Source organism: Meles meles, chromosome 5 (genome assembly GCF_922984935.1).
Source record: "Meles meles chromosome 5, mMelMel3.1 paternal haplotype, whole genome shotgun sequence".
Lineage (NCBI taxonomy): Eukaryota > Metazoa > Chordata > Mammalia > Carnivora > Mustelidae > Meles > Meles meles.
This window is the reverse complement of record NC_060070.1, coordinates 75,319,265-75,333,887: the sequence shown is the minus strand read 5'-3', so window position 1 is coordinate 75,333,887 and position 14,623 is coordinate 75,319,265. Positions and strand designations below refer to the sequence as shown.

At 37.6% G+C, this 14,623-nt stretch overlaps 1 protein-coding gene across 2 annotated transcripts in view; it reads left to right on the top strand.

Moving 5' to 3' along the window:
• Positions 1-14,623, top strand: part of RSPO3 (R-spondin 3) — a 92,606-nt gene that overhangs the window by 44,124 nt on the left and 33,859 nt on the right. For both annotated transcript variants that reach the window (XM_046005603.1, XM_046005604.1), the window contains exon 4: positions 83-280. In XM_046005603.1, the coding sequence (XP_045861559.1) occupies positions 83-280 (198 nt within the window). The remainder of the gene's footprint in view (positions 1-82; positions 281-14,623) is intronic.

Here is a 14,623-nt window from a genome sequence, read left to right as displayed (position 1 = left end):
TAGAAGCAAATATTTTTGTTTCTTGAACAATTGTGAAAATATCTGTGAGCCCGCTGAGCCTGCTTCTGCTGTTTTGTTTCAGTGCACTGTGAGGCCAGTGAATGGAGTCCTTGGAGTCCATGCATGAAGAAAGGAAAAACATGTGGTTTCAAAAGAGGGACTGAAACACGGGTCCGAGAAATAACACAGCATCCGTCAGCAAAGGGTAACCTGTGTCCCCCCACCAGTGAGACAAGAAAGTGTACAGTGCAAAGAAAGAAGTGTCAGAAGGGAGAACGAGGTACAATCATACTAGCAAAATGTGCTTATTTGAATTTTCACAATTTGATGCAAATTTATTTCACTTATTTCTTAGGAAACATTTAATAATATTGCTCGTGTCTAAAATCCTGAAAGGTATACCAACCAAACTATGTATGTTGGCTGTAAATCATAGAATATAGATATGCAGGGGTGTTTTTTAACATCTTAATTTTATTTTATTTTTTTCATGTTCCAAGAGTCATTGTTTATGCACCACGCTCAGTGCTCCATGCGATGTGTCCTCCTTAATACCAACCACCAAGCTCACCCCCCCGCCTCCCTCCCCTCCCTAACCCTCAGTTTGTTTCTCAGAATCCACAGTCTCTCTCATCTTTCATCTCCCCCTCCGATTTACCCCAATTCACTTTTCCTTTCTTTCTCCTAATGTCCTCCATGTTATTTCTTATGTTCCACAAGTGAAACCATATGATAATTGACTTTCTCTGCTTGACTTATTTCACTCAGCATAATCTCCTCCAGTCCCATCCATGTTGATACAAAACCTTGATCCCCAAATCAGGCAAAGACTCCATCAAAAAAGAGAATTTCAGACCAATATCCCTGATGAATACAGATGCCAAGATTCTTTACAAGATCCTAGCTAATGGGATCCAACAGCACATTAAAAAGATTATCCACCATTACCAGGTGGGATTTATCCCCGGGATGCAAGGGTGGTTCAACATTTGCAAGTCAATCAATATGATAGAACAAATCAATAAAAAAAGAGAGAAGAACCACATGGTCCTGTCAATTGATGCAGGAAAAGCATTTGACAAAATACAGCATCCGTTCCTGATTAAAACTCAAAGTATAAGGATAGAGGGAACATTCCTCAACTTCATAAAATCTATCTATGAAAGACCCACAGCAAATATTCTCAATAGGAAAAAACTGACAGCCTTCTCGTTGAGATCAGGAACACGACAAGGATGTCCACTCTCACCACTCTTGTTCAACATAGTACTAGCAGTCCTAGCAACAGCAATCAGACAACAAAGAGAAATAAAAGGTATTCAGATTGGCAAAGAGGAAGTCAGACTCTCTCTCTTCACAGATGACATGATACTTTATATGGAAAACCCAAAAGACTCTACCCCCAAACTACTAGAACTCATACAGCCATTCAGTAATGTGACAGGATACAAAATGAATGCACAGAAATCAGTTGCTTTCTTATACACTAGCAATGAAAATATAGAAAGGGAAATTAAAGAATCAATTCCATTTACTATAGATGTGCAGGTTTTAAAAATAGAGTCTGATATCAAAACTATAAACTGCTATAGATGTGTGTTAATTTGATCTTGATGGAAAATGATGCATTATAGATTTTAGGCTTTTTTTTTGGGTCATTATCTTTCTTATCCTTTCTATATTTGTCTTTTGGGTCATTATCTTTCTTATCCTTTCCAGGACCCAAAAAACTTTTGAGAAGCCTCATAAACATGAGATCTCATACTATGTGGTGTAAGATCGTAGTGAAACAACACCAGCCGTAAACTTATTTTTTTTCACTGCCTACAAATCAAAGTAGTACAATTAGGTTGTAAGCTTTTGCAGCTAAAACTATTTTAAAGGTTACATAGCATTTTAAAAAATATTTAAATGGATATATGTTTCTACAGTATTTTTTTAAGGATGTTATTTATTTATTTGAGAGAGAGAGAGAGAATAGGAGGGAGAGGGGGAGAGAATCTGAAGCAGACTCTCTACTGAGCACAGAGCCCAATGCAGGGCTTGATCCCATGACCACAAGATCATGACCTGAGCTGAAGCCAAGAGTCAGATGCTTACCTGACTGAGCCACCCAGGCTCCCCAATACATGTTTCTAATGCTGATTTCACATTTGAAGTAAATCATTAAGGCTATATTTTATACATATAATTCAAGCATTAATGACATTTGATCCCCAGATTATTTTACTTTTACACTAACTTTATAAACCAGATTATAGATCAATAATAAAATGATCTATAAATCAATAACAAATAACTGTTAGAGGGGCACCTGAGTGGCTCAGTTGGTTAAGCATCTGCCTTCGGCTTAGGTCACGATCCTGGGGTCCTGGGTCGAGCCCCATGTTGAGATCCCTGCTCAGCAGGAAGCCTCCTTCTCCCTCTCCCTCCACCGCTCCCCCTGCTTGTGCTCTCTGTCTCAAATAAATAAATAAAATATTTTAAAAATAGTAACTCTGTGTTAGAGCTTGTTCTGAAGTCTTATGATTTGCCAAGAAATACACCATTTAATATGGTGTTTTAGAGTAATTAAGTTCCTGCAATTGTCCTTTAAATTATAATTTCCCATCTTTCTCACTAATGTCCTCTACTCCACTGCCTACAAAGAAAGTTATGTAGCTTTATGTACCTATTGGTAGTTCTGTTGAGCCAATAAAAGATCCTCTCAATGAATTGCAGCTTGAAAGGAGTTTGGGTGCCTCAGTAGTTGAACTTCCTGTGCTTTATTTAATTCATTTGTTCATTCAGCATGGTTTTATTGAATTTTACTTTGTGGCCACACACAGTGATAAGTCTTGGGGATTCACAACCGAATAGGGTACTACCCCTATCCTGAAGGTATAATTAGGATCCAGTAGAAGGTTGAGATATTTGTATAGATAATCACAATGTTGTATATGAAAGGAAGATTATAGATACTTGGACAAAATTTAGTGGGAACAGAGAGGAGAGTGTTGTGCCAACATGAACATGGATCATTTAAGAAAGAATGTGGATCGCTTGTACTTTGCAAAATGTATTTCACTATATCAGAAAAATTGGCCGTTATCAGAATGTATCCAGCCTGCTGTTGCTATTAGTAATCAAGTAGTTAATGTGATAAAATTTTTGAAGACATGGAGGATTTTAAAGGGAACTTCAAGATTTCATAAATTTGTAAGAGGTTTTCATTAAAATTAGGTTTAAGGAATGAAAATTGGCTAGTGAAAAAGGTCTTTCTGGCATTTGTTACCAATTAATTTAAAACATCTTAAATTTTAAAAGTTGGATTTGGAAATCAAATATTTCATCACTCGACTTGTTGGTAAACTCCCATAGCCGTACATTTACTTATGTTTGCTACATTTTCTTGAAATTTAATGACTTACAGGTGGTCCTTGCTCATGTTATTTTTTCACAAAGATTTTACATTACTAATCAGTATTCAGCATACTTGACTTTTAAAATATAAGTGAAGAAAACCTTATCCAATAGACATGGAGAAGCAACATGGGGGGGTAGGGGGATAGGAGAAGAATAAATGAAACAAGATGGGATTGGGAGGGAGACAAACCATAAATGACTCTTAATCTCACAAAACAAACTGGGGGTTGCTGGAGGGAGGTGGGATTGGGAGAGGGGGAGCGGGCTATGGACATTGCGGAGGGGAGGCGAACCATAAGAGACTATGGACTCTGAAAAACAACCTGAGGGTTTTGAAGGGTCAGGGGTGGGAGGTTGGGGCAACCTGAGGGTTTTGAAGGGTCAGGGGTGGGAGGTTGGGGAACAGGTGGTGGGTAATGGGGAGGGCACGTTTTGCATGGAGCACTGGGTGTTGTGCAAAAAGAATGAATACTGTTACGCTGAAAAAATAAATAAAATGGAAAAAACAAATAAATAAATAAATAAATAAAATCTTAAAAAAAAATTAAATTATGATACTAGTATTTCATTTGAGAATGTGGTATTCTAGTATATTTTGCTAGGACTTGACTTAAATATTAACATTGAAAATGTCAGTTTTTAAAGCTAGCTATAGATAAGATAAATAATGCCACAAGAAGTTTAAAATAATAACCTGTGACATAAACTTGGCTTAAAAGTTTCTTCTGGTGTTTTTTCCTCCTCTCTGAGTAGGATATAGTGACATTTACATTTACTAAAAGAACTTCATCCAACTGGAAAAATTTAGGTAGATCACATTTATAATTCCAGATTTAGTTCCATTTTTATTTAATCTTTATTCATCTTTGTATATGTCTCAAAAAGTTTTTTCTCAAGTGGCCCAGAAATTTAACATAGGAAGGAAACCACTTCTCCCTTCATTTCTTACTTCCCTAACTTAATATTTTTCTTAACTTCTCTTCATAACTTATCAGACATGCTATCTGAACACAAAGAAACCAAATAGAAAAATAATAATGAACTCTGGACAGGCCACTATATCAAACATCATATCAAAATAATAATGCTACCTGGAATCTTCTCATTTAGATTGTGAAATATATATCATAAATATTCATGGAAATATATCATGATAAATACAATAAAGTGATAAAAGCTTGATTTCTCCTACCACTGAAATAGCTGTTACACAAGTGGTTCCTAAATGCTTATAGACTTATAAAATAAGATCTTTCAGGCTCATGGTTTCAGCATTTCTAGAAGAATAAGCTAAAAGTTTAGGTTTTTAAAATAAAATTTAGCCTGAAAATCTTGAATTTAAACTTAAGCATATCATCCCTGTCTAAGAGGCTCACAAAAGACAGAGGTAGATAACTCACATTTGGAAAAGGTATGGCGCATGTGTTCAGGAATTTTTTTCTGCTATGTTGTAATTGCCAAAGGCAAGGTCTCCAGGGAAGAATGATAAGATCCAGAAATGACTTTCCAAAATGTACACAAAGAAGAAGCTGAATTGATGGAAGTAGTTTTTAGTAACAAAATGAGTTCTTCAAGTCGTGAGATGTATTTTAATAAATGTGTTGAAAAAATTGGTTGCAAAATCTTATAAACATGCACTTTTCTTTACTAACATCCTTCTCATGTTTAGAATAGAGTAAATGAATACGAGGTTATAAATGTAATTTTTGTAGCCCCCTACATTTTTATTTGATGTACTATTTGTTTGCCTATTTTAGAATTTTTTCCCTTACCTTTTAATCAGTCTTAATTGCTCCCTCAATTACCAGTTTTAATAAGAAATAAGTACTATTGCTGTATTTTCTAACTTGAGCCTATCTTAGTAGAACTATATATCTGAGATGTCCAACATATAACATATATTTTAAGAGAGTATAAAGGCTAACATATAGAGTAGTCTCACATGGGCATTAAAACAGAATATTGAAATGGAAGTAAACAAGGAGAAAAATGCATGTTCAATAGTTTTCAACTTATATTTATTGACTCTTTTGATATACTGGACACCACCGTCTTATAAAAGGGGTGTGAAACAGGACAAGGAAATATATATGTGCCTGTATTTGATGCAAAATGTTGATACTATATGTGTAGAGGTACAGGGGGTCAGAGGAAGGAGAACTGAATATGTTTCTCATTCATTTGTACATTTCTTTAACTGGAGAGAATTTCTTGTGGCTATTGGGTTTTGAGGAAATTCACAAAGAATGAAAGAAATGATGTTCTTTAGCTAATTGCATGAAGAACATACTAATTAATTACATGTAGTGCATGATCTTGGGATAGAAAGGAGAAAGCAGAGTAGAGTCATGGAAGAAATGGGGCAGGGTCTACTTTCTTGATTCAAGAAGAAATAGCATCCCTCCAAGCAAAAAGAGAAAAGGATCCATTAGAATACAAATGCAGGCATACCTCTGAGATACTGAGGGTTTGGTTCTAGACCTCCATAATACAGCAAATATTGCAATAAAATGAGTCAAATTAATTTTTTGGTTTCCCAGGACATATGAAAGTTATGTTTACACTATACTGTAGACTACTAAGTGTGCAACAGCATTATGTATGAAAAAATAATGTACATACTTAATTTTAAAATACTTCATTGCTAAAAAATGCTGACCATCATCATGAGCTAGTTCTTATCTTTTTGCTGGTGGAGGGTCTTGCCTCAATGTTGATGGGCTGCTGACTGAGTAGGGCAGTGGTTACTGAAGGCTGGGAGAGTTGTGACAATTTCTTAAACTAAGACACAAATGAAGTTTGCCACATTGATCAGCTCTTCCTTCCACAAATGATTTCTCTGTAGTTTGTAATGCTCTTTGGTAGCAGTCTACCCACATTAAAATTCCTTCAACCCTGGAGTCAGTCCTCTCAAACTCTGCTGCTGTTTTATCAACTACGTTTCTATACAAACCTAAATCCTTTGCTGTCATGTCAGCAGTCCTCAGACACGACACCTTCACCAGAAGTAGATTCCATCTCAAAACACCACTTTCTTGGATCATCCATTAGAAGCAACTCGTCCGTTCAAGTCCGATCATGAGATTGCAGCAAGTCAGTCCCATTTTCAGGTTTTCACTTCTCATCTCTAGCTCTGAAAGCCCTGTGCCATCATCCTCCAATATAAGGCCATTTGGTCTGCATGGCAGGTCTGTTTTCTGTGTAGTCACCTTCCTTGATGATCTTCACTAGACCTTCTGGAGAACTTGCTGCAGCTTCTGCGTCCGCACTTGCTGCTTCATCTTGCCCTTTTCTGTTACAGAGAGGGCAGCTTTCCCTAAACCTCTGAACCAGCCTCTGCTCACTTCAAACTCTTCCCCGGCAGCTTCCCCACCTCTCTCACCCTTCACAGAACTGAGTAAAGTTAGGGCCTCCCTCTACATTAGGCTTTGGCTTAAGGGAATGTTCTGGCGGATTTGGGTTTTCTGTCCAGACCAATAAAACTTTGTATTGGCAATAAGGCTGTTTTGCTTTCTTATTACTCATTTGTTCAGTGGAGTTCAGTGGAGTAGTCCTTTCAGTGTCCTTTAAGAACTTTTCCTTTGCATTCACAACTTGGCTACCCGGAACGAGAAGCCTGGCTTTCAGTGTATCTCGGCTTTCAAAATGCTTTCCTCACTAAGCTTAATCATATCTGGGTTTTGATTTAAAGTGAGAGATGTACAACTCTTCTTTTCACCTGAATGCTTAGAGGCCATTGTAGGGCTATTAATTGGCTTGATTTCAATACTGTTGTATCCCAGGGTATAAGGAGGCCCAAGAAGAGAGAGAGAGAGAGAGAGAGAGAGAGAGAGATGGGGGAACAACCAGTCATTGGAGCAGTGAGAATTCATACATTTATCCATCAAGTTCACCATCTTGTGTGGGTACCCCAAAACAATTACAATAGTAACCTCAAAGATCACTCACCACAAATCACCATAAAAAAACAACAATAATTTTAAAAATTTGAAATATCACAGGGATAAATGGGATTCAGAGGCACAAAGTGAGTAAATGTTTTTGCAAAAATGGTGCCAGTAGACTGGCTGGATGCGGGGTTGGCACAAACCTTCAATATGTAAAAAACAAAAACAAAAACACAGTATCTGTGAAGACAATTAGGAAAAGTGCAATAAAGTGAGGTTTGCTTGTAAATAAAATGTCCACAAATATTTCTACGGAAGAGATAAATGTGAATATTATTGCATTATTGGAATATAGTATAGGTCACATTATGTGCTTTCCCCAAATTAAAGGCAAAGTTGTAAAATTTATCTTGGTTTCACATAAGGAAAAGAATTATGTGTTAATTAATAATCACTATTAATCATTTTCTCAAATACCGGTATTTGAGAAAAAGCACTCTATTTAAAATTACAGCATTATCAGTTTTATAAAAAATCAAGCAACTAAAAAATGATGAGTCTGCTTTGTTCCTAGGCTTGTTTCTCCTTCAGTTTACTTCCTAAAATCTTTATAACAACTATTCCAGTAAAGGATCGTCCAGTTTTCTACAGGAAGGATTTATATTAGATATTCATTCAAATTCAAAACAAGACATTTAGCAAAGATTCCCAGAACAGTTCATCAGAATCCAGAGAGATGGATTCATTAGCTCAAATTTGTCGTATGCCAGTTGGCTAGATGTCCTCTCCCCACCTTCACTTCATGGAGGAAGACCAGCTGGCCTACAGACACTCATCCTGTGTGAGCCCTGGAGGATGTGAGCTCTCTGCTCCTTCCCTGCACCCAATTAATAGACTGGCCCTTTGAGATAGGTCAGAGAAAATTTGAGAAAATACAGAGCAAAAATAATAATGGCATTAGAGATGGTTGTTCTCCACTAGGTGTGATTTTGTTCCCCAGGGGACATTTCTGAATATCACAACTTGAGGGAGGGAAATACTATAGGCATCTAGGTAGGGGAGGAGTGCTGCTGAATACACGACCTTGCACAGGGCAGCTGCAGACAACAAAAACTATCTGCTAATAATGCAAGCAGAACTCAACAGTATCTCTCTGTTATCCCTTCTTGGGACCTACCCAGCCCCTACTGAAATGGGTTGTTTGTTCAAATTCTGGGGCGGACCAGTTGCCACCAATGAAAACACTCAAAAGGTATGAATCCTTGGTAAGGACCAGATGGTGGAACAGAGGGGGAAATTTTCCTCCCCAACATAAAGGGAATAATCAACTTTATCAAAAATTAATATTATTTAATTTAAAATATTGCAGCACAGAAGTATTCAGGTATATTTAAAACTTCCAAGAAATGTAGTCCATTGCAGTAAATAACATCCTTCACTCTCAGAGAGATGTTTATTACTATAAATGTATATACCTCCTCTTAAAAGCTAAGGCAAATTTTTCATTTAATGTCCTCAATGGAGAAGCCTGGCAGTTGTTTAACCATGATTTTCCCATCTTTTCACCAAAACTAAATATGTGGCTATAGCCGTCTCTTGCTTTAAGCCCTCTCCTATCTATCAGCTTGAACTATATGAAACTCCCACTTTTCTAGGTCATAAATGTGCCCAAATATTAGCAGTTTCATAAGGTTCAATCCAATACGTCAAAATTTTATCTCTCTAAAGAACGAGACCCAGAGTGTCATTGTTACTGATTGAAAGATTACAGTCTGTATAAACCTCAACCAAATTCAAAGATTAGGCTTTTAAAAATAGTACAGGTGTACTACTGTTTTTGGAGGCTATAAGCACTACTGTTCATCTCTCAAGACTCCCATAAATGCACAGTTCATCTTCAGATCCTTTCAATCACAGTCATTCATGGCCTCTTCCCTTAATTTATTTGATTATGTTTTCTTCTCCTTAGCTCTATTACTTAACTTTTACTCTGTCTCCTTTCCCACCAACTCCCATTGAACACTTGAAGCATCAGATCAGTTTGAAAACTCAGTGGATAAGTGTCAGAATTGGTTACCCATCCAGATAAAAGATAGTTACAGCTGCTGTTACAGGCCCCAACCTTTTTCCACTGTTTCTTCTGACATTGACATCCTCTTTGTGAGGATCCTCTGCTGCCCAGGTACGTGGTTTGAAGACCATGCCATGATCCTCTGTATGCACAGTTTACTCCCTTCTGTAATTAATGCAGCAGAAAGATCACAGCCAGCACCTAGCTAGAGGTTGGAAAAAAAAAAAATGAAATGACAGTTACTAGGTTTCATGCCTCTAACACATTTCGTAATCCCATCGTATGTTCTTAAACTTCTCAGTGTTTTCTCAGGAAAATCTCTGCAGAAAATGAGAAACCTTTTAGTTCATGCCTTGCAATCCTAGGCACTGTACCATTTTTATTCAACCAGAAGTTATGAACTCTTTATAATGCCAAGTTTATATCACTCCATTTTTGTAGGCTGTCTAAGATGTTTGAGACATTATTCATGGTGGTCAAATTCATGTGGACATATTTACGGGGGAAATAGTTAAGTGTTAGCATTCTCTGTGTAGTCCCTTCCTTGCTATGGTGATAGAATCATTTTTAGGCTTCTCTGCTGTGTTGGTGTACCTCAGCGATCACCGTTCTAAAGAAGTCTTTATAATAAGTTATCCCTGCAAATGTCTATATTTTTTTGAGATGTTTATAAATAACAAATGCTTTTTAACCCATTGGTACGTATAACATAGCACGTACTGGTCAGTTTATTGAATTGAGTAGTAACTGTACTATACAAAGCACTCCTCAGTCCCTAAGCAAGCAATAGTCTTGCCATTGTTTAGATCCTGTGCACAAGGGTGAAGTTGTTTCAGTTAGCTTTTGCTACATGACAAATTAACCCCAAAACATAGAAGCTTAAAACAACAGCTGTCTATTTAACAATAAATGTGAGTGGGCAACTGGGGCTGAGATCCACCGCGCAGCTCATGGCTGGTCAGGGGACTGAGGAACTTGTGCTAAGTCTCTATCATCAGTAAGGTGGCTAGGGGGTCAACAGGGTTCCAAGAGGGATAGTAGAAGGAATTCCTTTTGAAGCTAGGCTCGGAAGTGGCACAGTTCCACTTTCACTACATTCTTTTAGCGTATGCAAGTCATAAGGCCATCCCTGATTCAAGAGGTGGAGAAATAGATTTCACCTTTTGGTGGGAGAAGCTGCAGAGTTACTTGGCAAGGTGGTGTGCATACACAGGAATGTTTGGAGAGCGTCAACCATTTTTGCCATTTACCACAAGGTTTTTCTTTTGTTTGCAGTTAGGTGAGTGTGACTGTTCATACATCCAATTCTTATTTTTATTTTTATTTTTATTTTTTACTATCTAAGGTACTGTCTCTTTCCTTGTAAAAACACACTCAGTGGTTTCTGCGTCTACAATATTTCTATTATACTTTCCAATTTGTAATGGGAAGAATAGGAAGAATAAATCAAAGTCCAGGCCAAAGTACCTTCATACGCTCAACAGACCATTGACTCAAGCAGCAAGTATGGGCTAGGCTGAGGATATAGCAGTAAGCAAGAAAGGCAAAAGCCCCTCCCATCACAGATCTCTTATCCTAGATGCTGGCATCATAATATGTCATTTCACAAGGTAGTTATGGCCAATGATCAGCCTACTTGTGGCATTTAACTGTGTTGAGTTTTCATCTTTGAGCTTTGCCCCATCAGTAGCTGTAGTCTTAATTGGAGTTCGCTGAAACAGTCACAAAGACATTCATTTGTGCTGGCAAAAATGAAATATCTCTGCCTACTTTTGGTGTGGTCTCCAGGCAAATATATGTCTTTCTTCTGTGACCACCATACTGATGTGCTAATACGTGTTTCCAAGATGGCTTAGTAGGGTTAAAGGTACAACTTGCGGCTATGGAACAGAGCTGAGTTAACGGGCCCATTGGAGAAATGACCCCAAGACCTTGGCTTCCTTTGCAGCCTGTTCTAGCCAAAGGAGATCCCTGCCAGTTATGGAGGGTTCCCTAGAGAGAGAACTCGGAGAGCATCAGCATAAATTTAAATTCTGGACCCCCCCTCCAGTATAGTTTCCAAAAGAGCTTTCTTGGTCCTTTGCTAATTACAAAGTAAACATTTCTCCAGCAAAAAGACACTTCTCCTTTCATGCTTCTGTCCTCCTTCCCACCTCCCTAATACAGACACTCCTTGAAACTGCTGTTGTTGTTGAAACCTCTTTGGCAGAGAAGACATCTGATATTTGAAGGCACAAAAGAATTATTCTTTCTGTAGATCATTATCTTGTCCTTTTTTTATCTACTCCAGCAACTTCTTCATGGAAGCATTACAGAATAACTTTGTAGATTGTTGTAGCCTTGCAGAAAGGACTCAGGCCTCCCAAGGGTTGTGATCAGGCAAATACGACCAGATTACAATTAAATTCTGTGACATCACTGAAACAGAAACATTCTCAAAGTTGTTTACATTAGAACCATATCATGTTTAGCAACACGAATGGAAATGCACCACTCAAATAGTTTGATCTTTACACATTGCTGTCAAATCAGACCCCAAATAGGACGAGGTTTAATTTTTTTTTTAAAGATTTTATTTATTTATTTGACAGATAGAGATCACAAGTAGGGAGAGAGGTAGGCAGAGAGAGAGAGAGAGGAGGAGGAAGCAGGCTCCCTGCCAAGCAGAGAGCCCGATGCGGGGCTTGATCCCAGGACCCTGGGATCATGACCTGAGCGAAAGGCAGAGGCTTTAACCCACTGAGCCACCCAGGCGCCCCCGAGGTTTAATTTTTAATGCTGAACAAATCCAAGCCTGAAGTTTCTAGCACAGTGCCTGGCACCAGTGGGCTGTTAATATTAACGTGTACATAATGGCTGTAAATGGCAGAGTCATCGAAACATCTTAATCCTCTATATTTCTGCTCCCTTCCATGTAAAGCTCTCTTTCCATTTAATCTTCAGTGCCTCTTTTTGTGTAAAGTACCCCATTTCTTATATCTTACATGAAAATGGTTTTCTATGTTTTTTCTTTCTTTCAGTTTCTTCAAAAACTTATTTGCTAATATAGGTAATTATTTCTCTAACAGAAAAACAATATAGCAGTAAATATCCCCCATTGATAAATCCTTTTTCACAAAGCTCACTGTTATCCCATCTGTATTCATCAGGACATTTTAGTTAAAAATGACAGATTTCAAATTAAGCAAAAAGAAAATCTATTGGCTTTACGCACAGTTTGCTCTAAGTGCTCAAACTATATCATTTGGGTCTTTCTCATCATCTCAACTCATCCTGCTTCTGTTTCCCTCTTTTCTTCTCTGCTGCAACACTTCTCTCCACTCAGGGGGAAAGCTGGCTCTGGGCAGTCCTAATTCTATATCCACCTTGCTCTCAATCCAAAAGCATAATGTGTTCTCCCTTTTGGTGTTCATTCATGCATTCTCATTAAGGGACTCAAATTGACCCTGCTTGGGTCACATATCCCATCCTTGTGAACCAATCACTGGCAAGGGAACTGGAGTCCTGTGATTGGTCTGCCTGAGCTGCATGACCATCCTTGAAACCAAGGGACATGTGGGCCATTTTGAGTGATGGTTCTACCTAGAAATAAGGATGCTAGGCTGACAAAACAACAGATAAAAAATACTTCCTTCCCAAAAAAAATTCAAAATTTTACAAATTGAGTTTATACTCTTGTATAGGGTAATCCCTGCCCAATATTATTCATGGGGGAGGAGGGGGAATTTAAGTGAAGAAAAGTAAGTTCTCCCTTTATTTTAGTTTTCTTCCTCTATTTTAGACTAGAGAAGCATGATCAGCATAATGCTAATAATATTTTAATTTATTTTTTTCCTGATTTCTCTGGTTTTCTGGAAACTATTTCTCCAGTTTTATGTGAGTAAAGTGGCTCTGAAATGAATAGAAAATGAAGCCACAACTTCTGAGTGGTTCCTGGGATTGATTTATGCAAGCTTAAGTAAAGATGTGTCCATTTCCATTTCTAGTTGCTGAGTGTTCTGTGTGAAATGTACCAGTGTGGGTAATGACCTTTTGCTTGATTATGGACCAGGTCACTGGAACTTTAAAATTAACTCAAACCTAATTACTGAACTCTTGTGTTTATACTGTGTGTACACCACCCGGTCATCACTCCAGCCTCTGTGAGCCCAGACTGCCATAATGCCTTGTAAATGGTTGTTTTGTTTATTTGTTGTTTCTGCTGGAGAAGCCTGCTTTTCTTATTTTTGAAAAGGATAAGATTTAGGAAAGAGTTTCTGAATAGAGTCCGGTTACATTTTATATCTCCATGCAAAACATGTACACTTTTTTTTTAAATTTATTTTCAGCGTAACAGTATTCATTGTTTTTGCACCACACCCAGTGCTCCATGCAATACGTGCCCTCCCCATTACCCACCACCTGGTTCCCCAACCTCCCACCCCCCGCCCCTTCAAAACCCTGAGGTTGTTTTTCAGAGTCCATAGTCTCTCATGGTTCATCTCCCCTTCCACTTTCCCTCATGTACATGTACACTTTTAAATAAGATATCCCTTTATTTTTGCATTACATGACATTTAATGTCTATAGGCATAATGCTACTTATTTTTCACTGATATTTTGAATAATACCACATTTTAGACAAGAAAATATTGACATACTAAACCCACACTTGGGAAACATGAATAATTGCAAGTAATTCCAAAAATAAAACATAAAATATATGCATACTTAGAATCAGTAGTTAATATCTAATTAATTACAACCTTATTATCCTAATTTACAGAAATAATAACCTAGTTTTCCACAATGTAATTACTAGAATGCTAATTGGATAGCCAATTATTTTATGAAATATGTATATATGATAGTGAAATATCTTTTTTATCACTCAGAATAATAAATACATATTGTAAACATCTGATACGAAGCATGTTATCTCCAACCAACACCAAAATCATAACTGGATTTGTTTTCTTTCAAATTTTGTTTATTTCAATAGCTAAAACATAGCTTACTAAAGGATTTCATGGGCAGACCTTTGGTGGATTCACACTTGTCCAATTTGTCAAATTTTGTTTTGAATTGCGTAGGAAAGGGGAGTTTGTTTTTTTTTTTTAATATTTTATTTATTTGACAGAGAGAAATCACAACTAGGCAGAGAGGCAGGCAGAGAGAGAGGAGGAAGCAGGCTCCCCACGGAGCAGAGACCCCGATGTGGGGCTCGATCCCAGGACCCTGGGATTATGACCCGAGCCGAAGGCAGAGGCTTTAACCCACT